A 21122-nucleotide genomic window follows, 5' to 3' on the forward strand; every position below is an offset into this window, starting at 1 on the left:
AGGCGCCGCCCGGTGCCGGTGCTGTTGCCACCACCCCCCCTGTCCCCGTCATGAGGCAGCCGGTGCTGCTCTGCCTCGGGCTCTGCCTCAGCGCCGCCACCGCCTCCTTCTTCAGCCGTGATGGCGACTACCGCCTGGCCGGCCTCTTCCAGCTGCACGGGCTCGCACCGAGGGCTGCTGCCCGCCCGCTCGTGGACGGCTGCGATGAGTGAGGGACCGGGGGGGCTCCAGAGGGGTCCCGGGGGCAGGTGGTGACAGCGAGCAGGGTGTGGGTGCAGTGTTTTGGGTGCTCACAGCCCCTCCAGGTTCCCCCCTGAGGTGTTTTGTCTCCTTTGTTGTTTGTGCAGCGCTGCCTCCTTCAAGAGCCACGGCTACCACCTCCTGCAGACCATGCGTTTCGCCCTGGAGGAGATCAACAACTCCAGCAGCCTCCTGCCCAACGTCACCTTGGGCTACGACATCTACGACACCTGCTCCGAGTCTGCCAACCTCTACGCGACGCTGCGTGCCCTGGTCCAGAAGGGGCAGCGGGATGTCGGGGTGCTGCCCGCCCTCCAGCACTACGAGCCCACGGCTGTGGCTGTCATCGGGCCCGACAGCACCCAGCTGGCCCTCACCACGGCCGCCATCCTGGGCGTCTTCCTTGTGCCCGAGGTGAGCTCCGCTCCCTCACAGCAGCAGCCCCAACAAGTCTGTGGCAGCCAAAAGAAAGAGCTCCAGGGGGCTGATGGGGTGAGGGGGAGTGGGCTTGGGGCTGGCAGCTCAGTTTGTTCCTCAGCACAGCCCTGCTGCCCCCCTGGGACCTGGCTGCAGCTTTGGTCCAGCTGGGCACAAAGCTGACAGGCAGGAATCGCGCCCAGCTCCCTGGCTCTCTGGGGTTTCTCTCATGGCAGCGCATGGCAGAACGTTTTTCAGCCTCCCCAGCTCTAACTCCAAAAGACCCACTGCTTGTGGAGCCTCCCCTTACCACAGCAGCACATCCTCCTTGTGTGTCACTGCCTGGGGAGGGCAACCCCTTCTCCTGGCTTCCTTTGCAGATCAGCTACGAAGCCTCCCTGGAGACGCTGAGCCTGAAGCGGTTGTACCCCTCCTTCCTGCGCACCATCCCCAGCGATGGGCAGCAAGTGAAAGCCATCGCGCTGCTGCTGCAAAGCTTCGAGTGGAGTTGGGTTGCTCTGCTGGGCAGCGACAATGCATACGGCAGGGATGGGTTAGATGCCCTCTACGAGCTGCTGGTTGCAAGCGGTGTGTGTGTTGCCTACCGAGGCATCATCCCCACGAACAAGGACGCCAGCAGCCCGGAGCTCCACAGGCTGGTCAGAATCCTCACGGACATCAAGGTCAATGTCACCGTCGTCTTCTCCAACGTAAACAGCGCCCGGCCCTTCTTTGAGGTGGTGGTGCAGAACAACATCACGGGCATGGTGTGGGTGGCCTCTGAAGACTGGTCTTTGGCCCAAAACATCTGGCAACTGCCTGGCATCCAAACTATCGGCTCTGTGATTGGGATGTCAGTTGAGCAGGCAGAGTCTACTATGCTGGAACACCTCGAGTCTTGGAAATACGCAGAGGAACGTGCTGTGTCTGAAAGTGCTGGCAGCACGGGGGCAGGTGGGGAGAACAGAAGTAGCAGCAGCGAGAGTAGCTGGCCGAACTGCACCCAGCAGTGCCCAGGATGCCACCTGCTCGCCGCTGCCCCCAACATATACGACACTCAGGCCTCTAACAACGTGTACTCAGCCGTGTACGCCGTGGCCCACGGTCTCCACGACCTGCTGGGCTGTGCCTCGGGGGTGTGCAGCAAAGACCGAGTCTATCCCTGGCAGGTAAGAGCAAGGTGAAGAAGGATCTTCTTCCCTCTGCAGTGTGGATTTTCCCCTGTGCTCAGAGGTTTTCCATCAGTCTGGGAGGCTCATCTCCAAGCAGGGCTGTTCTGGCAGCTAAGGCACTAGGACAGCACTCAGGACTCTCGAGTCCCCTGCGCTGCTTGTGGTTTTAAGTCTCTTGTCTCTGGCCACACGGGACAGGCACAGATCCTCTCACACAGACTCTCCCTTCACTGATGCCTCTAGCTGTGTGAGGCTGCTCTCAGGCTTCCCTCTCTCTGGTCACTGCACAGCTGCTGCCTTGTGGGCTTCAGCTGCTTGTGACAGGCAAAGCAGCCTGAATGCAGACCTGTGCTTTAGATTGTTTCTGTTTCTCAGCCACTAGCCCCTTTAAGAAACCTGGAAGAGGCTGCCTGCCACTGGAGACGTGCTGGTTGTTGGGGAATTTGAGAGGAGGCAGAGCAGAGCAGAGCAGCTGGCCTCCAGTACATCGCTCTGGTGACAAGGCTCCCCTCAGTGGGAATCTCGTCAGCAGGATCCACTCTGCTCTTACTCTCGTTTTACAGCTCCTACAGAAAATCAAGCAGGTAAACTTCAGCCTGCACAACAGCCAGATCTGTTTTGATGCCAATGGGAACATTTATAAAGGTTACAACATCATTATGTGGAACTGGAGAGGCCTGAGCTGGGCTTTTGATGTGGTTGGAACTTTCACTGTGAACCCCAACAGGCTGCTCCTTAACCGCAGCAAAATCCTGTGGCACACAAAAGATCACCAGGTACTGTTCTGCATCCACGTCTTGTTTATTGTGTACTGGCAAGCTCATTACATCCCGACACTACTTCCCGGGTATTTTCCCATTACAGGGCAGATGGAGGCAGTATGTGGGGAGGGTACGGGGGGTGATTTGCATTCTTAGTAATGCCTTTCATCCTCCTAAGCAGGGTATGTGCTAAAAGGCTCCCAACTCCAACTTTTACCTCCAAACATCCCAGTTTTCCCCCTATCTCTGGAAGAAGGACAGCATGGCGAGCTCTTAGCTGCTGCCCGTGGTCTATCTAAAGGACAGCAGCAAGCTGCCCGTCCTGGGCTGCAGTCTGTCCTCCCAGCTGCCCACCAGCTGCCTGATGGCTGCTGTGCTCCCCGCAGGCCCCCATCTCCATGTGCTCCCAGCCCTGTGCTGCTGGGGAGAAGAGGCTGCAGCAGAACCGCCACAGGTGTTGCTTCAGCTGCGTGGCCTGTCCGGCAGGGACCTTCCTGAACAGAACGGGTCAGTAAACTCTGGGCAGCTCCTGCCTCCCCTTCCCACACCCTTCCTCCTCATCGCATCAGCTCCTTGCTGCTGTCTTACCCCTCTCCTAGCCCCAGCAGCTACCTCTTTTCTCTCATATTCTTTTCCCCCTTTTTTTTTCTCAGTCTCTTTTCCTCCTCATGATCAGTAAAAACCTCTGGGCTCACCTGAATGCGGTCAGCCTGACTTCCCTCTTTGCTTACTTGTGGGTATGCAAAGCCTACACCCTGCTCTCAGCCCCGTGCTTTCCGGGCTTGCCCAGCACAGTCAAATACCTGGTGCCAGCAAAGCCCCTTCCTTTGCGGAAAGGGGACAGGAGACACCTGGCGTGACAGCTGGTCCCTGCACCGCATCCTCCAGGAGGGAAATGGAGCCCAGTGCCACCTTTGTGCCCTGGGTTGCACCGGTGTGGTCACCAGCAGCTCCGGTGCCCTCAGGGCATATGGAAATGACCCCTTCCTGGGGCCATTAGCCACCAGGATAAGCCCCTTGCCACCACATGCTCCTGGTCCCTGGGCGGCCTTACTCTGCACCTGCACTGTGGGTGGCAGAAATGGCCAGCTCTGACTAACTGGGAGCAGGGAACCCCTCAAGACACCGAGGTGTGTTCCTTGTCCCATGGCCAAGCCTGCAGGAGCTGCTGCAGCCCCCTCCCTCACTGCTGCGTGCCCCAGCCCCTTCCCATCCCGCAGCCTTGTCCCACCTGGGAGGGGACTTTTGGGCACTCCTTTGGGGGAGCTTCTGGGAAAAGAGCAGAGAACCCTCACTGCTCTTGAAGGCTCAGAAGTGAGGGGAAGGAGCAGGAGCAGAGCAAGGGGCAGCTCCCCTGGGGCATCTCACTCACCGGGGCTCTGCTGAGCACCACCCACGCGTGTCTCCCGCAGACCCTTACACCTGCCAGGCCTGCGGGGCGGACGAGTGGTCCCCGGCGCGCAGCGAGCTGTGCTTCAACCGCACCCTGGAGTTCCTGTCGTGGGCCGAGCCCCTCTCCTGGGCCCTGCTGGCCCCCATCGCGCTGCTCCTGCTGCTGCTGGCCGCCCTCTCGCTGCTCTTCGCCCTCCACGCCTCCACACCCCTGGTGCGGGCGGCGGGCGGCCGGCTCTGCTTCCTCATGCTGGGCTCGCTGGGCTGCGCCTGCGGCAGCCTCCTCTGCTACTTCGGTGCTCCCTCGCGGCCCTGCTGCCTGCTGCGCCTCCCCCTCTTCGCCGTGGGCTTCGCCGTCTTCCTCAGCAGCGTGGCCGCCCGCTGCCTGCAGCTCGTCGCCATCTTCAAGCTGCGCGGCCGCTGCCCGAGGCTCCGCCGGGCCTGCCTGAGGCGCCGCACCCCGCTGCTGCTGGTGGCGGCGGGGGCCGCGGGGCAGGCGGCGCTGTGCCTGGCCGCGCTGCTCTCCGCTCCTCCCGGCCCGCTGCGGCGCCGCGACGTGGCCGCGGAGCTGCTGGTGCTGGAGTGCGGCGGCGGGGGAGCGGCGGAGGCGGCGGCGGAGGCGCTGAACGTGGCGCTGAGCGGCGGCTGCTTCGCGCTGAGCTACGCGGGCAAGGACCTGCCCGCCGCGTACCGCGAGGCGCGCTGCCTGACGTGCGGGCTGCTGCTGCACCTGGCGTGCGCCGCGGCCGCGCTGTGCACGCGGGGCGCGTTCCGCGGCCGGGAGGCGGCGCTGGCGGCCGTGCTGGGCGCGCTGTGCACGCTGGCGCCGCCTCTGGCCGGGTACTTCGTGCCGCGCGGGCTCGCGCTGCTGCTGCGCCCGCAGCAAAACACGGCCGCGCACTTCCGAGGCGCCATCGGCGGCTACGCGCGGAGAGGCCCCGCCCCCTGAGCCTGGCCACGCCCCCTGAGCATGACCACGCCCCCTCACCCCTAAGCCCCGCCCCCTCTGAGCCTGGCCACGCCCCCGAGCCCGGCCCCGCCCCGATGGCGCCGCGCGGGTCCCGGTAGCGGCGCGGCCATGGCGGGAGCGGGCGGAGCAGCAGCGGCGGTGGCGGCGCACAGCGTGCGGGTGCTGCGGGAGCTGAACCGGCAGCGCGCCGCGGGGCAGTTCTGCGACGCCACGCTGGGGGTGGGCGGCCGCCAGTTCCGCGCGCACTGGCCGGTGCTCGCCAGCTGCTCGCGCTTCTTCCGCGGTGTGGGCGGCGGTGGAGGCGGAGGGGGGGGAGGACCGGGGGGGAGCCCGGTGCCGCTGCCCGAGGGCCTGGCGGACACGTTCCAGCTGCTGCTGGATTTCTTCTACACCGGCCGCCTGGCGCTCACGGCGCACAACCGGGCCCGCCTGCTGGCGGCGGCCGAGCAGCTGGGCGTGCCCGAGGCCGTGGCTCTGTGCCGGGCCTTCCGCCCCCCCCCCGCCGCCGCCTCACGGCACCGGCCCCGCCGCGCTCCCAACGCCCCCCCCCAGCCTTCAGCGGAGCCCCCCGAGCCCTGCGGGGCGGCTACGGAAAGCTCCGTGTCCTCCGCTGCCCCCCCTGATGCCCCCCCTGCTGCCCCTTCCGCCCCCGCTGTCCCCCCTCCGGTGGTGGTGGTGGGGGCGGGGGGCGGCGGGGAGGAGCCCCCCGGGGGCAGGAAGGGGGCGAGGGGCAGGAAGAAGCCCCCCGAGGGGGCGGTGGGGAGCGGGAAGGGCGCGGCGGCAGCGGCGGAGTGCCCGACGTGCCACAAAACCTTCCTGAGCAAATACTACCTGAAGGTGCACAACAGGTGACCCGCACGGCTCTGCTTCATAATGGGGAGGGGGACCTGGGGGGGGGGGTAACCGGGGGGGCACCGGCACTGCCCGGCCCGTGGGCATCGCCCCGGGGTGCGCTGAGCTCGATGTGGGGTGGGGAGACCCGGCTGAGCCCTGGGGTCTCAGCTCTAGGGGTCCCCGTGCACCCCCCGGCCCTGCAGAGGCAGCAGCTGTGCGTGGCCTCCAGAGTCAGCGTGAGTTTGGGGGATCCAACGGGGGCTGCGGGGGCTGTGCCTGCAACAAGCAGGGCAGAGAGCATCGGGGTGTGCTGGTGCTTTTGGGTGCTGCAGGATCAGCAGGAGGGGGGACAGGAGGCTTCCCGAGGGTGCTCTCCAGCCCCTGGGGGTGGCTGTGGGGGTGCTGGTGCTGCGGGAGGCTGCGAGAGCTTCGTTCAGCCCTCCCCGTGCACACGCTGCTTCTGGGTGAGCAGAGCTCCTTGAGGAGCTGCTTCAGACACCGAAACAGGCAGCTGGTGGGGCCGGCAGCGGTGGCAGCAAGTGCGTTTCTTGCTGAGCACAAACGCCGGAGCCCCCAGACCCGCACACGTGGCTGGATCTCGTGCAGCCCCTTCCTCACCCAGGCCAGGGGCAGCAGAGCTGTGCTGTCAGGCCGGCAGTAACGGGGGCTCTCTGCTTGTGTGTCCCCAGGAAGCACACTGGAGAGAAGCCCTTTGAGTGCTCCAAGTGTGGGAAATGTTATTTTAGAAAAGAAAATCTCCTGGAGCACGAAGCCAGGAACTGCATGAACCGATCCGAGCAGGTATGGATGGCCCTGAGTCGCGCCGGTCGCTTGGAGGGCGGGCGGTGGCAGAAGCAGAATTTGTCCAGCTGCAGCCCAAATCCCTCAGCTGCTGAACAAAACCTGATCCTGCTGCTGCTGTGCTGTCCCCAGAGCATCACGAAAGCCCACTCTGGGTGAGGGTGGCAGCGGCTCCTGTTCGTGGTACGCTGGTTCCCCATAGCCTGGTATTTTAGTGGCTTTTGCATTTTTTTTCAAGCATATGGGAATCCTCTTTGCACTGGAGAATTGCTGTGTTCCCATGGGGCAGGTTAACCGAGGCCCAGCGCCGCGATGGCAGCCATGGGTCTGAGTGGCTGTGCTGGCTGCTGGCTTTGTGTCTGCCTCAGCCTCATTCTTTCCTGGCCTGTGCAGAAGCTGATGCTTTCCCTGTCCCTTGCAGGTTTTCACGTGCTCGGTCTGCCAAGAGGTATTCAAGAGGCGGATGGAGCTGCGGCTGCACATGGTGTCGCACACCGGGGAGATGCCCTATAAGGTCAGCAGCGCCTGCCTCTGGCATTCCTTTGAATGGCTGCTGCAGCCTGGCGCAGCGGGGAGCCGGAGCAGGAGCAGGATGCCTTTCTATTCTGGGCAGCCTGGCCCTGCCGGCAGGTGCTGCACTGGGGGCTGTGGCTCTGCACGGGGATGGTTTTTCTCCCCAGTGCCTGCCTTTCCCCTCGTCCCTGGGCTGATCGCCGGGTCCCTTCCCTGTTGGCTGTCAGTCGGCTCCAGCAGCAGCAGGGCTGTTCCCCTCTCTTACTTACCCTCCACCTTACCCGCAGATCCGTGTGCTGCAGCACCACCCAGCACCCCACAGTCACTGCTCAGGAGGTGTCTGGAAGCTAACTCTGCTCTTGTCCTGCAGTGCTCCTCCTGTGCGCAGCAGTTCATGCAGAAGAAGGACCTGCAGAGCCACATGATAAAGCTGCACGGCGCCCCGAAGCCCCACGCGGTAAGGGGAGCGAGCGGAGGCGGTGCTCCTTGGTGCCTCCTGTGCAGGAGGAGTGCTGTAGGGGTTGTGAGGGAATCCCCCGGCACTCAGGCACAGGTTAGAGAACGGTGCCCATTGCGTGCTCCGGCTCTGCTGAGCGAGGCAGGGAGTTATGAAGTGGAAATGGTTTTTGTTCTTCTTTTTTTTTTTTTTTTTTTTGGGGTGGGGGCGGATAAAGGAGCAACCCTTGTGGCTTTCTGGCCGACAGACCCAAGTACTGACGGGTGTTTCAGTTCAGGCAGGCTGTCTCATCCCATTCGGCATCTCAGAGCTGGGGCTGCTGCACCAGCCGGCTGCAGGGAGGGCCCCGATGCAGTGGGATGAGTCGTGCACAGCCCGCGTGGTGCTGCGAGGGGCGCGGGGCTGGTCGGGGTGCAGAGCTGTGGGCGAGCTGCCTAACCCTGCGCTCTCCTGTGGACTTGCAGTGTTCGACTTGCTCCAAGTGCTTTCTGTCTCGGACAGAGCTGCGTTTGCACGAGGCGTTCAAGCACCGGGGAGAGAAGCTGTTTGTCTGCGAGGAGTGCGGACACAGAGCCTCAAGTCGCAACGGCTTGCAGATGCACATCAAGGCCAAGCACAGGTATGACACGACCCGTTCCTTCCTGCGTGCCACTTGCCCCGAGCCCCAGCTGGGTGGGTGCTGGGGAGCTCCCGCAGTGCCTGCAAGGTGTGTTAGTGGTGCTTGCCACCCTCCAGCTTTCCTGGAGGCAAGAAATTTGGTAAGGGGCCGACCTTCAGTCCTGCTTTCTTCCAAAAGAAGTCCGTACTGTCCGCACTTCTCCAAGTGTGTGACTGTAGTAATTAAGAGGTGATGACCGAAGCTCATCAGCTGCCCTGCTGCCTGGCTCGTTCCTGTTCTCAGAAGGACGAGCACGCATCAGCAGCTGCGCTCCACGCTTGCCCTTGGTGTTGTTCCCTGGGCTGGTTCTGATGCCTGAGGAGCAGGAGGCACCAGCTCGGTGCTTCAGGAGCCTGTGCTTGCAGGAGAGATTTTGTGGGCCTCCGAAATAGTTTAGTTTGAGATGGGCTGAGGTAGGATTCAATTACAGTGCTTTGAGGTGACAGCTAGCTTCAGGGACCAAAGGCAGGGGTCAAGGTGACCGTTCTCCAGCTGGGACCTGCCTCGGGGGGGCTCAGCTGCGTGTCCCCTGCCCGCAGGAACGAGCGCCCCTACGTTTGTGAGTTCTGCCACCACGCCTTCACGCAGAAAGCCAACCTCAACATGCACCTGCGCACGCACACCGGCGAGAAGCCCTTCCAGTGCCACCTCTGCGGCAAGACCTTCAGGACACAAGGTACCCGCTGGGCACGCAGCACCGCGGCCCCGCCGCCCCAGCCCTGCCTCACAGCAGCCGCCTCAGGGTTTGCAGTGCTGAGCACCACGCTCCTGCAGGTATCTGGGACTTCTGGAAGCAGCTGTGCTGAGAAACCTCTGCTTCCCCTCCAGAACAAAGCGTGCTCTCATGCATGGGATAATGCTTCAGGAAGGAGCATTCCCTGTATTTTCCCTACTCCCACAGCACAAAGAGGGGAGGACAGTGGTGAATTTCCCACAGTAATGGTTAGCTTAGACTAGCAAACTGCTGCTTACGCCCCTTTTAAGCATTCATAACTAGCCTGGCACAGAGCATACGTGGTCTCACCACAGCGTAGCCTGCGCCTGTGCCCGGACGGGGACTCCCAGCGGACTGCTGACCTCCAGCTCTCTCTTCCCCTGCTCACGGCAGCGAGCCTGGACAAGCACAACCGGACCCACACAGGGGAGCGCCCCTTTAGCTGTGAGTTCTGCGACCAGAGGTTCACGGAGAAGGGGCCGCTCCTGAGGCACATCGCCAGCCGCCACCAGGAGGGGAGGCCCCACTTCTGCCAGATCTGTGGGAAAACCTTCAAAGGTACCTCGTGCTCCCAGCTGTGCCTTGGCACGTCTGGCACGGGCCGCGCCTGCAGCTGCTCTGCTGGCACGTGCTGCCGGCAGGGCCGCCCTGAGCTGCTGCCTCCTTCTCTTCCCAGCGGTGGAGCAGCTGCGTGTCCACGTCCGCAGGCACAAGGGAGTGAGGAAGTTCGAGTGCACCGAGTGCGGCTACAAGTTCACGCGGCAGGTGGGACACGGCCTGGTTCTGGGGACATCTGTGACACGCTGCGTGCCTGATCGGGGCACGCACATCAGGGGTTGCTCCCCTGCAGTGACACAAGCAGGTTCCCACTTTGTAGTGAGGCTTTTTCGGGAAGCGTGCAGCCCAGCCTGAGGGAGAGCCGAGTGCTTGGGGCTTCGGGCAGTGCTGGCAGCACAGGAGGGCGCGGTGCTTGAGCAAGGGCAGGCCCACGGGGCAGGAGGGTTTTGCTGTGCCCCTTCCCCCCCCCGAGAAGCACAGCACCCTGCGGGTGAGCTGGCCCTCAGCAGCTCCGTCCTTTCTGTTTCACAGGCTCACTTGAGGCGCCACATGGAGATTCACGACCGCGTGGAGAACTACAACCCCCGGCAGAGGAAGCTGCGAAATCTGATCATCGAGGACGAGAAGGCCGTGGTGGTGGCCCTGCAGCCGCCCCAGGAGCTGGAGGTGGGCTCAACCGAGGTCATCGTGGAGTCCCTGGCCCACGGCTCCCTGCCCGAGGAGATCCCTGTGCAGAGACTCTGTTCCAACGAGAACTTCCCTGCGGCAAACGTGATAGAGCAGTCGCTGATAATAACAGCAGCAATTCCTGACGGCTGTGAAACGTAGGGCGGCTGCACGCAGCCTTCCTACCAAACACAAGAAAGCGTTAGGCTGGGGTGACGCTCTGCTACGCTTGTTCTTCTCAGCCTCCAGGGGCTTGAAGTCGTACGCCCAGCATCTCTCCCTCCTCCTGTTTAAAGATCCTACCCCCGGGTTGCAGGGAAAGTTCCTAATGAAGCGATAATCGGGTATCAAACTAGGAAATATGAAGCTACTCAGAATGACTACTTAACTGTACATACATTGTATGGGATGGGATGTGATTGACAACTCCGTATGTGTAGTACTGTGAATTGCTTTTTAATGAGCTCTCATTCGTGACCAGAAGGGATAGCTGCCTCACCTCCCGTTTCTACAGCGCTAGCTCTTACCTTGCTCCATTAGTTCTACCTTTGAGTCTGAATGCTCGTGATTAAAGTTTACCTTCCGGAAGAGTGTCTGACTGCCCCTTTCCTTAAATGTGTGCTGGAAGGACCGTGTCCTCAATTAAATTTGTGCCTTATTTCCACTCGGTTCTGTCAAGCTTCTGCTACTTATTACCGTTACTTTACTACATTAAAGGTGTGGTGTGGCCTTGTATCTTCTCACCACTGAACTAATTTAGCTGCTACTGAGCTTGAAACAGTAGGATTACCTCAAGGAAGTGGGTGATTCTCTAAGCTCCTGCTTTTAGATGTGGGGATTTATACTTGTAAGTAATAATTTTCTGAAATAACTTAATCCAGGGTTGCTGTCACATTGAAAACCATTTCCCTGGCATTCCTGCGGGGTGGCAGTGGAATATTACACCTGAAACTGAGCACACATCAGGATTCACGTCCCACCCACCCTCAGTCCCCTTTCCCTTTTCTACTCACCAAGCAGGCAGCTCTCCCGTTTAAATGCACCTCAGGCCTAGGATGAGAAACATCTCAGCAAAAACTTGTTCTAGTAATTTTTCTCTTGAAAAACATAGAGATTTATGTAACGTTTTATTTAACTTGACTGTTGCAAGTAAATTTAAAACAAATTATGAGAATAAAAATACATCATCTGTAAATGTAAAATGCCTTTGTTTCAAAGGATGGTATTTAAACAGTACTCAAAGATTTGGACGCAATGGATTTTACAAAAAAATAAATACAAATCCATAATCGTTTAGCTGGTTCGGGAATTTCAGGGTGGCAGGTCCAGCAGTGAGCACTACGGTATGAGATATAGTGTACGTACTAGTTAGAGTTCAGCATAAATACTTCAGTCTGCAACACAAGTTCGGCCGTACAGCGCGTGCAGGCAGCTCGGGGTCTTCACACTTGCGCAGGTCTCGAGTGTCACCATGTCGCAGCCGCTGCTTTTTGTCCCCACACACCAAGTGCCGTGCAGCCAGGTGGCTCGGTGTGCAGGCTCAGCACAGCAGGACGCAGCGATTCTCCCAGAAATGGGGGAGTGGGCCCTGAGCTGCTGGCTGTGTGTCCCGCTGGCCGGCTCCTCCACCCAACGGGGACCGCCCCGGCCCCGCTGTGCCACGCGGAGGAAAGCTCCAGCAGCAGCTCTTGCAACACCACTTCCCTGCGCCTAAAGACAAAACCAGCAAGGAGAGCCCGCTGTGCCCAGGGGACCCCTGCTGCTCCCACCTCGCCATGGATCCTCTGCCACAGGCGGCAGTTTCAAGGCACTGTCAAAGTTTCAGACTTTGAGCAAAGCCCAAGCTTCATAAACAGCTTTCTCAAGTTTCACAGCTAAGTAGCTTAGCATAAAATAGTATTCAAGGCAAAACAGATTTTTAAAGCTGTGAACGTGTTGATTTTAGAGATAGTGTTCTGATGCACTCAACGGCAAGCCAGAAGGCATGCAAGCCAAGTCAACAGGCTTTCCGCTTTTCGTTCTTTCTTTCTTTTTTTTTTTTTTTTTTGTTTCCTATTGGTTAAAAACCAAAGGCAGAAAAAAGAGCAAATCTAGCCACCATTTCAGCCACTATTACACTACAGTTTTCTGGAAGCAGTGCCCATTTTCAGATGAGCCATACTGCAATCCTGTTTTCTTTTTCAAGAAACATTCCACAAGTAAACTGCAAGCAGCTTCTCTTCAGCTGAAGGTATATTGAGGAAACACAGTTCACGCTACCTAGGCCACTTGAGCAAGTATAAAGGCAAATCTTACACGTGCCACACACACACACACAAAGAAAACCCTAAAATAACTAACTTTCACTCCACAACACTCTTGCTAACTCCTACACCTTGGCCAAATGACCTCAGCAGCATTTTCCAATTACTCAGATTCCAAGAGCTTCTGCAAAGTGAAGATGAGACAGGCACGAGAACTCTCCGAGGGTTCAGCAGGTTGCCTCACACCAGCTGATGCATTTCTGCACCACGGTGTCTAAACACCACCAGCTTTTCGTCTACAGGTCTGTGGCAAATCTTTTAGGGAAGTTGTGCTTACCTTTCCAGGCAATCTTTTTTTTTTTCTTCCTTTTAAAATAGCAGAATTCCAACCCAGCTCCTTTACAGCAGTGAAGGAATAAGAACTTGCCCTCGATACACAGGGCCTACCTGCCCGACACAGCACGTGCTGACAGCCTGGCATAGAACTGACAGTAAATTCTGTTAGTCACGAGTCACAGAACAAGCCACACAGACATCTTCTGCTATGTTCAGCCCCACGCTGAACAACCCCATAGGAACAAATTCTGTCAAAATAGTAAAGGAGAAGGAAGGCTCCTTCCTGAGGGCCTCTGGCATGAGTCATGAGCCCTAGAAGCCGTTTCACAAGCCAGCTGAGGGGGATTCACTTTTCCTTTTTCCTTTAAAGAACAGTGCAGTTTGGGTGACCAGAAATGAAGGCACCCTAGTTGTAACAATACCATTAAAAGATAAATAAAGGTGTTCTGAGGGGGGAAAAAAAAAAAAAAAAGTGTTCTTCTAGGAAGGACAGGAAAAGAAACACCTGCAGAAGTTTCAATGACAAGACTTAAAAACAACACAACAACACAATACACAAAGAACCAAGTTCAGACAACAGGCCAGGCGAAGCTTCGTGCCCCAAACTCTCTAGGATCCCTGCTCTACAGACACGTTCCTTCCGAGGGCATGGACAGGAGCCAAGGGCTATGGTGACACGATGGGATGGGCTATGCTCTCGCAGTAACCTCATTCAGGAAGGTCTCTTCCCCTCGAACCGCACGGAGGCAGATGTGCGAGTGGCCTGCCTCCCTCTGAAGCACACAGCAGGGGCAGGCTGCAGACCACAGTCCTACCACACAGACCCCTCCCGCTGCAGCAGGCTCAGGCCATCGGGGGGTCGGTCCTGCCCATTTCCTTCCGTTCCTTTTTTTCTCTCCATAGGAAGAAACTGAAGAAAGGACTTTGGTGACAAACAAAGAGTTACGGGGTGAAGGAGCTCAAAGTGAAAGGCATCTGACCAAAAGCTGTAAGTCGTGATGCTGCAGTGACGGTTAACACAATTGTTTTCTTCAGAGTTTGCCTCTCAGGTCTTCTCTGTGAGCAGTGCTGCGCCTTCTGCCTCCACAGAGAAGGACTGAGGACCGCTGCGCCCGGAGGCCTCGTGTTCTGCCAGCTAGGTTTCTACAACAGCATTTCAAACATTCAGAATTTTTACTCCCTCTACTGATCAGTATATGTGTTTGTTTCCAAGCACCAATTTGCCTCTGTCTTCTCTCAAAGCAACACTGGTTCTGGATAACGAACTCGCATCGAGCCAGGGACAGCGCGCTCCCCTGCTAACGAAGCTCGTTAAGGTTCTGGTTGTGGAGGTCCTGGCGCTGCCTGTTCAAGTTGATGGTGTTGTCCAGCGTGATGCTGTCATCCTCCTGCGTGGTCTCCGGCATGAACTGTCGGAATATGCTGACGCTGCCGTGCCAGAAGATGGGCTCAGGGAGCCTGCCCACCACGCTCCACGTTCGCGTTTCGGGGTCGTACGCTTCCAGGACGTCCGAGAGCTCAAAGGTGTTATCGTAGCCGCCGGAGACGTAGAGCTTCCCACCCAGCACGGCCACGCTGCCCCCAACGTGAACCTATGATTGAAGCATGAAGAGGCACCGCAATTAGGAGGGGGATTTTGCCCAAGGAGGCAGACGTCTTCCTACTGCAAAGTTAGAGGGGGCACGGCGCTCACCAGCTGCTGCCTTCCCCCCACGTCAGCACAGCCATGTGGTGCTGAACCGGCACCGACAGCCAGTGTGAACTTTCCTCCCAGGTAACCACACGTTTAAATGCACTCCGTGCTCAGTGGGTTACAACCTCGCCAGAATCCTGCTTCCCAAAAGTAAATCGAGCCATTTAACACTGAAAGGCATCCAGTAGGTTGGTGAGCATCTTACCTGGAGCATGGCAGGGATTTTATCCCATTCATTCTTCACTGGATTGTAAACATCCACTTCAGCTGAGTCATCTCTGCAGGAGATAACACAAAATTACTCTTCCGTGTTCTCAAAACCTTCTTGTGAAGCCCCGAGTTCAACAGCCCTCGTATGAAGGCTCTGGGCTCAGTGCAGAGCCCAGCCTCCAGTATGGGCTTCTTAGGTCCCAGCAGTGATGCTCAACCCCAGGGAACACCCAGAGCTCTGTGCTGCACCTCTGTAGATGCACCATGCAATGCCAGGCATCACACGTGTACACATGAGGGCTTCCCTAGTGCTCAGTGCTAGCGACCTACACCCAAAGAGCCTCACTGCCACTTCTGCACTTCTCCACAGGCAAAGCCACGCTTCCTACACTTCCTGGTGTACACTGAGGTTTAGGACACTACCTATGAGGTACAGCAGACAATTTGGAGACAATCCTGAGGGCTTTCCCAAACTTGGTCTGTTTTTGAGTTTGCATCTATGGTGGATGTGTTCACAGACTGACTTTTTGCCAGCCTCTTTGAGAGGCTTTGGCACCAAGTGCTTAAGAGTCTGGAAGAAAAACCAGTGCTGCTCTGGAGACTTAAACCTCTATGCAGTTAAAGTAACGGGATCCCTACTGCCTGAGGATTTTTTTGTTTGCCAACACCAAATTTAGACAGGCCAGAGAACTGTAACAGAAGAGCTTACGGGGCAGCATAATCCCCCAAGGCTTCTTTTACCCGCTCACCACTGCAAGATTCAAGCACGACAGCAACAGGTGAGGGATGTTTGTAACACAGAAACGCACACTGCTGGCACCAGAATGCAAAGAGGACAAGGTCAGGGTGGCCAGAGAAGTGCTGTCAGTCAGTCCAAGACAGTCCTGCTGCAGATGGATTTGAAAGGCTTCAAAGTAGAAAATTCCACTTTATTCTTCAACTGCTGATCAAGCTGAATTTCCATTCCCATTGATTTCGCCTCTTTGTCTGTGATAACTTCATACGCTGTTGTTTGTTGCCCAAGTGACAAGACATCCCTATGGATTTCTTACATCAATCTGACTGGGAGAGGGAGTGAAAATAAACGAGAAATCTCACCTACAACATCGGCACCCAGTTAGCAAACCAGTGCATCTAGAAACCCACCTGCTGGTCCCACGGTGAAGCCGAGGTGCGTGCTGTGGGACTTGCTGGTTATGTTCTGAACAAATACTCCTAAGGCTCCTCTAGGACACACGTTTTAAAACCCAATTTTTAGTTTGAGTTGCTTTTGCAGCAACTCAGCTCAGAGACGTACTTGTAACTGAACAGGTGCTCACTCGAGTGAAACACCTTTAGCACGGGCAGCTGTAAATGAGCACCTCAAGTCCTGAGGACACTGTCCTGAAAACCTTCCTAAGAACTGGTCAGAACAACGAGCTGGTACCTGCAGGCACAGCTGCTAACTGCAGGCGTCTGAGCACGAGCCCACCTTGCAACACATGAAACAGGGGGAGAAAACCTTGACCCAGGGAGTTTCCTCATTAGCTCCTGCCGATGCTTAAACGATCAGAAAGCTTCAATCGCCTTGACAGTATTTGCTGGAAAACAAGTAACTCAAACTCCTGCCTGCAAACAAGTGCCTGGAACCAAGGCATTCGGCTGAGCGAGAACAAAGCCGAGCAGAACAAACAAAGGGGCTTTGGTAGAACCTGCTGCTTTATGAAAGACCAAGAGGGGACTGAAAAAAGCAGAGAAGCGTCTGGAGGCCATCACAGAAGTCACTGTTTGCTCAAAGTCAACACAACAGGATGAAATACCTCGGCACCAGCATGCCTTCTAGTTTATTTTTACTGAAGTGGATAACCGATGTGTTTGCTCCACTAGAATGGCTTCAGATGGGTAATTAAGTCCCAGGTTTGGGCAGGCGTTTAAAAATAGTGACCAATCATTTCATCTTCAGTCCTCCTATCTTTGCTGAGACAGAGGATGCACTCTGCTGTGCTACAGTTTAACGTTTTCTTGGCGCTTACTCACTTATTTATAGCAGCGAGGGGGACTGAACCAGAAGCCAAGAAAACTGAGAAGTCTATTCCAAGCACAACTGCCGACATCAGCCAGATTTGTAGCTCTGTCTATTTCCCCACCTCTTGGGTTTAAATTCAGATATTTGCACGGGATTTCAGGCATAGATCTCTGAGGTTCAGCTATAGCAGAACTAAAACAAGGAAGCGTGGCAGTTTGCGGAGCAGGGGAAGCCCTGCCTTGCTTTCCTGACTCACTGATCTCATGTGACCACCTGTGAAATCCAGACACTTTCCCCGGGGAAGCCCCTGCTTGCCTAGTGCAGAAGCAGGGCCAGAAGGGACGCGACGGCCGCCGCTGCTCACCTTATGAAGTACATGAGCCCGTTGAGAGTCACCGTCTTCGGCGCGAAGGACCACGGAGGCAGGTGGCCGCAGTTGACAAGGGACCAGAGGTCGCTGTCGGGGTCGTAGCACTGCATAACCATGGACTCCTTGCCCGAGAGCGAGCCGATGGCGAAGAGCTTGCCGCGGCACGAGGTGGTGGAGCAGTTGTCCATGGGGTAGAGCATGGGCTGCAGAGCCTCCCAGCTATCCACCGCGTGGTCGTAGCGCTCCGTGCTGTCGGAGGCGATGACGTACAGCAGCCCGTCCAGCACCGTGGAGCTGTGGTACTCCCTGGCTTTCAGCATCGGGGACACCTCCGTCCACTCGTTCACGCTGGAGTTGTACCTCCAGACGCAGTCGTACAGCCTTGAGCCATCTGACCCCCCTGCAGCACAGCACACGACATTTCAAGAGGCATTTCACAAAACACAGTCCTTGCAGGGGAGGTGCTGCAAGGTGCTGGAGGAGAGGGCTCGACTCGGGACCCAGTTCCTTTTATGCCTTCCGGCTACACCTGTCTAATACCCACCTGCACTTTTCTGCGTCCCAGAGCCACACGTAATGAAAACATTTCTGTACTTGGGGAACCGCAGTAGTTTGCACTGAGAGGATTTTAACAAACTTTTGGACTATTTCTTTCCCAGCTAGCCAAGAATTTCTCCTGACTATTCAGCAATGACTCGAAACAAGCGGCCTCCCTCGTTCCAAATAATCATTTTCTTTCCCGTTTTGCAATCCCTGCTCTGCTGTTCTCCAGAAGCTACTGTGACATAGCAGAGATTCACATTCAGCAGTGCCCAGCTGCCAAGGCACTGTTCCCGTCAGCAGCACGGAAGTCTTCCAGCCTTCCCGAGCGGCTGAGCAATGACACTGACACTACACAGAACCACCTCCAGCAGCAGTGACCTCGCTGAAGCGTGGGGCTCTCGGCAGACAGCACCCCCAGAGCTGCCTGTACCTGCTCAGGAAGGTTTCCACAGGACACAGAGGTGTTAACACAAACTGGCTGGATGTTAGTCTTTCCTTTTCACAGCTCTGCCTTAAAATCTGACCTCGTTCCCTGCTAACAGCTAGAGAACAAACAGTTTTCTGTTCCCCTCCATCTAACCTGCGCTTCAAATCTTTAACAGCACAACGTGCAGTCGGTGCAGGCTGTTCTGCAGCACCTGAGCTCCCAGGTGTTTGTTCTACATCACTGCGACCACCACAGGACTGCCACTGGCTAAGGGATACAGCTCAAAGAAAGTTTATCTACGTGCAGATTAACAACCAATTCACACTCCTGTGTCACCTCTACGGAAGTAATTACAGCCCCAGCAGACCGTCAGGAGCCAGCACGTATGCAGGGGGAGACACCGTGACGCACACACGCTGCCTGCCACTCCTCAGTGCCTCAGCTGTGCCGAAGCCCAGGGCACCCGGGGCTTTCTGACGTGACGCTGCCTCGAGCACGTGCTTGGCTTGTGATTCACAGGCTCTGAACCCAAACACTTGGCAGCCAGAAATTCAAAACCCCTCTCAAGTCACTTCTGTCGTCCAGAGCAAGCAGTTAGAAAGTTTCTCCAGCGCAAGTCCTGGGAGTTCTGTCTGCGTGCTCAGAAGTATTAGTCACACCAAAATACCTCCCAGATTGAGATCAGCTGCTAAATCCCCATCCAGCACCAATGCCAGGAGCCTCTGAACTCCTGGAGTCTTCAGGCTGCAGCCACACTGTGCCTGAGCAGCGTTTCAGCTACTTTTTAAGCACCCCTCGAAGACGCGGCTGTTTTCCTACGAGCCTCCTGCCTGCACAGATGTTAACAACCCAGAGCGAAGGCTGGGACAGAACTGAGCAGGCTGCTCTGCACCACGTGCACCTCCTGCCCTGGGCTGCACTCAGCGTCAGGCGACGAGCCCTGCTGTTTTTCCACCTCCAGGAGCAGGCAAGCTCCTGACAGAGGAATGAGAGCAGCGCAGGAGGCAGGCGCTGCACGGGGAGCGGGCTGTGCTGAGCGATGTTTGCTTTATTCCCTGGAAAGGCCCTCGCAGTGCTCTGGGGAGGACCTGGGACGCTTCAGCCCGTGCCCCACCCGCCAGCAGCACCCAGTGCCCTGGCACACCGCAGCCCGGTGACTTACCGGTGACATAGATGTCGTTGCCCAGCGCGGCGACGCTGTAACCCCCGCCCAGGTGCTCGGGGAACTCAGCCAGGTAGCGCCAGTGGCCGGTGCGTGGGTTGTAGCAATCGACGGTGACGAGCTCGTCGCAGTCGCGGTCGCAGCCGCCGACGAGGACGAGGATCTCCGCGAGGCCGGTGGAGGGCCGGGGCCGCATGCGGGCGCAGGGCCCACGGTCGTGGCGGTCGAGGCGGGCGGCCTGGAAGTCGCGGGCCTCGCGGAGGAGGCGCAGGCAGGGCGGGCAGCGGGCCACCAGCGGCTCGCCCTCCACGTGGGCCAGCAGGTAGAAGCGGCGCACGAAGGGCAGGCGGACGTGTGCCAGGAGCTGGGGCAGCAGCGGGGCGCGGGCGGCGGGATCGGCACGCACCCAGCGCAGCGCCAGCTGGAAGGCGGCCTCCTCCTTGGGGATGCAGAGCCCGTCGTCGCGCAGGTAGGACAGCAGGCGGGGCAGCGGGAGCCGCTCCAGCTGGGCGCCCAGCTCGCTCACGTGCCGCAGGACGAAGCGGTGCGCGGCGGCCGCCAGCGCGGGGCAGGCGAAGGCCTCGGCGAAGTCCTGCATGTCCAGCGCGTTGGCGGGCTCCAGCTGGCGCGCCAGCCAGGCTCCGCACGCCTCCTTGACGGCGGGGAACTGCAGCAGGTCGGCGGCGCGCAGGAGGCGCTCGGCAATGTCGGGGCCCAGCCCGCCCACGCGGCCGGTGTAGGCGAAGTCGAGGAGCCTCGCCAAGCACTCGGGCTCCACGCCGTGCAGCCGCACGCGCTCAGCCCGTGCCTCCCGCAGCGCCCCGCCGAACATGGCACGGAAATAGCCGGAGGCGGCGGCCAGCACGGCGCGGTGAGCCCCGAATTCCCGGCCGCCCGCCACCACCGTGACGTCCAGGAGGCTCCGCTCCGCTCGCAGCGCGCTCAGCCCCCGCAGCAGGGACACCGCATGGGCTGGCTCCCCGGTCGCCGCCGCTGCTGCCGCTGCCGCCGTCCCGCTGCTGCCTGTGTTCGCTGCCATGCCCTGCCTCGAGGAGGAGAAGGAGGAGGAGGAGGACGCGCTGTGCCACAGCCGGTGCGGAGCCCCTGGGTCAACCCTGAGAGCAGCTGTCGGGAGGAGAAAAAAACAACACAGCGGGTTAGTGCGGGGAGAAACGTCCTGTGGCCGGGACACGGGACGGCCTCAACAGCCCCAGCAGCCGCTCTCCGTCCCCGCGGCGGGCAGCAGCGGTTGCATAACGCCCTGCAGCTGCCAGCAGCCGCCGTGCTGGGGCGAGTCACGGTGCGAGGAGCTCCCGGTGCTCGGGTTCCCCGGGGTTGAAGCAGCCCCGCAGCACCCTGACCGCTCCGTGAGGCCCCCGGGCACCCCGACCTCGGTCTGAGCCTCCCGGGCACCCCCCGGCACCGAGCCCTGAGCCCGTCCCGCCGGGCTCCCCGTCCCCGCCAGCTCCCGGTTCCCCCCCGGTTCCCCCCCGGTCCCCCCCGGCCGCTCCACACCCGGCTCGGTCCCGGCTGAGGGGAGCGGGCCCCGAGGCCCCCCGCTGAGGGCGGTGCCGGTGGTCCCGGTGCCGCGGTACTCACGGGGTCGCGCCGCTCCCGACGGCTGCCGGCTGGGGGGGGGCTGAGGGGGGCGGGGCAGGGGGGGGGGGCGGCCCCGGGGCCCTGAGGCGGCGGCCGCGGCCCCGCCCGCGCTGGGAGGCGCTCGGAGGGCCCCGAGCAGGGCCCCCCCCGCCCCTCCTCGTCCCCTCCCGTCCCCCCACGCCCCGCCTCGCCCCCCCCACCCCCAATTCCCGTCACGGACCCCCCCCCCTCCCCTCCCTTCCCCTCCCCCCCCCGCCGCCCGCGCTCACCTCGCGCCGCCCCCGCGGCCCCGACCTCTCCCGGCACCCCCCGCGCGCGCCCCCCCCCCAGCTCCCAGCACCCCCCGCGCGGCTCAACCCTCCTCCCCCCCCGCCCCTCCA

At 59.2% G+C, this 21122-nt stretch overlaps 3 protein-coding genes across 6 annotated transcripts; 2 read left to right on the forward strand and 1 right to left on the reverse strand.

The window, feature by feature from the left end:
- Positions 1-50: 50 nt before the first annotated feature.
- TAS1R1 (taste 1 receptor member 1) lies at positions 51-5019 on the forward strand. The gene is made up of 6 exons (XM_072027059.1): positions 51-208; positions 348-654; positions 1038-1826; positions 2393-2605; positions 2977-3097; positions 4003-5019. Exons 1-6 carry the CDS (start codon positions 51-53, stop codon positions 4929-4931), a joined length of 2517 nt encoding a protein of 838 aa, XP_071883160.1. The 3' UTR covers positions 4932-5019.
- On the forward strand, positions 4999-10823 carry ZBTB48 (zinc finger and BTB domain containing 48). Of its 2 annotated transcripts, none has more exons than XM_038166737.2 (9): positions 4999-5800; positions 6476-6587; positions 7009-7101; positions 7471-7557; positions 8059-8176; positions 8755-8891; positions 9245-9488; positions 9607-9695; positions 10020-10823. In XM_038166737.2, the coding sequence occupies exons 1-9, from the start codon at positions 5061-5063 to the stop codon at positions 10314-10316; spliced, it is 1917 nt and encodes a 638-aa protein (XP_038022665.2). In that variant the 5' UTR covers positions 4999-5060; the 3' UTR covers positions 10317-10823. The 2 variants fall into 2 exon arrangements, with proteins under 2 accessions (XP_038022665.2, XP_027299177.3); XM_027443376.3 differs by having other exon boundaries at positions 5002-5800; positions 8022-8176; positions 9324-9488.
- Positions 10824-11264: 441 nt separating this feature from the next.
- On the reverse strand, positions 11265-21090 carry KLHL21 (kelch like family member 21). 3 transcript variants are annotated; one of them, XM_072027061.1, is made up of 5 exons: positions 21012-21090; positions 19144-20268; positions 17006-17411; positions 14632-14704; positions 11265-14325 (listed from the first exon to the last, which is right to left on the reverse strand). In XM_072027061.1, exons 2-5 carry the CDS (start codon positions 20180-20182, stop codon positions 14032-14034), a joined length of 1812 nt encoding a protein of 603 aa, XP_071883162.1. In that variant the 5' UTR covers positions 20183-20268; positions 21012-21090; the 3' UTR covers positions 11265-14031. The 3 variants fall into 3 exon arrangements, with proteins under 3 accessions (XP_071883162.1, XP_071883163.1, XP_038022666.2); XM_072027062.1 differs by lacking the exon at positions 21012-21090 and adding an exon at positions 20743-20869; XM_038166738.2 differs by lacking the exon at positions 21012-21090 and adding an exon at positions 20659-20781.
- Between the last annotated feature and the right edge of the window lie 32 nt (positions 21091-21122).

Source organism: Anas platyrhynchos, chromosome 22, assembly GCF_047663525.1.
Source record: "Anas platyrhynchos isolate ZD024472 breed Pekin duck chromosome 22, IASCAAS_PekinDuck_T2T, whole genome shotgun sequence".
Classification (NCBI taxonomy): Eukaryota; Metazoa; Chordata; class Aves; order Anseriformes; family Anatidae; genus Anas; species Anas platyrhynchos.

Excerpts from the sequence above, each read along its gene's own strand:
- TAS1R1 (XM_072027059.1), top strand. The coding sequence starts at position 51 with ATGAGGCAGCCGGTGCTGCTCTGCCTCGGGCTCTGCCTCAGCGCCGCC. Across the intron at positions 655-1,037 it reads GCGTCTTCCTTGTGCCCGAG|ATCAGCTACGAAGCCTCCCT; the intron begins GTGAGCTCCGCT and ends CTTCCTTTGCAG. Across the intron at positions 2,606-2,976 it reads GGCACACAAAAGATCACCAG|GCCCCCATCTCCATGTGCTC; the intron begins GTACTGTTCTGC and ends TGCTCCCCGCAG.
- ZBTB48 (XM_038166737.2), top strand. The coding sequence starts at position 5,061 with ATGGCGGGAGCGGGCGGAGCAGCAGCGGCGGTGGCGGCGCACAGCGTG. Across the intron at positions 7,102-7,470 it reads CCGGGGAGATGCCCTATAAG|TGCTCCTCCTGTGCGCAGCA; the intron begins GTCAGCAGCGCC and ends CTTGTCCTGCAG. Across the intron at positions 8,177-8,754 it reads CACATCAAGGCCAAGCACAG|GAACGAGCGCCCCTACGTTT; the intron begins GTATGACACGAC and ends CCCTGCCCGCAG.
- KLHL21 (XM_072027061.1), bottom strand. The coding sequence starts at position 20,182 with ATGGCAGCGAACACAGGCAGCAGCGGGACGGCGGCAGCGGCAGCAGCG. Across the intron at positions 17,412-19,143 it reads CAACGACATCTATGTCACCG|GGGGGTCAGATGGCTCAAGG; the intron begins GTAAGTCACCGG and ends GCTGTGCTGCAG. Across the intron at positions 14,705-17,005 it reads GGGCTCATGTACTTCATAAG|AGATGACTCAGCTGAAGTGG; the intron begins GTGAGCAGCGGC and ends TATCTCCTGCAG.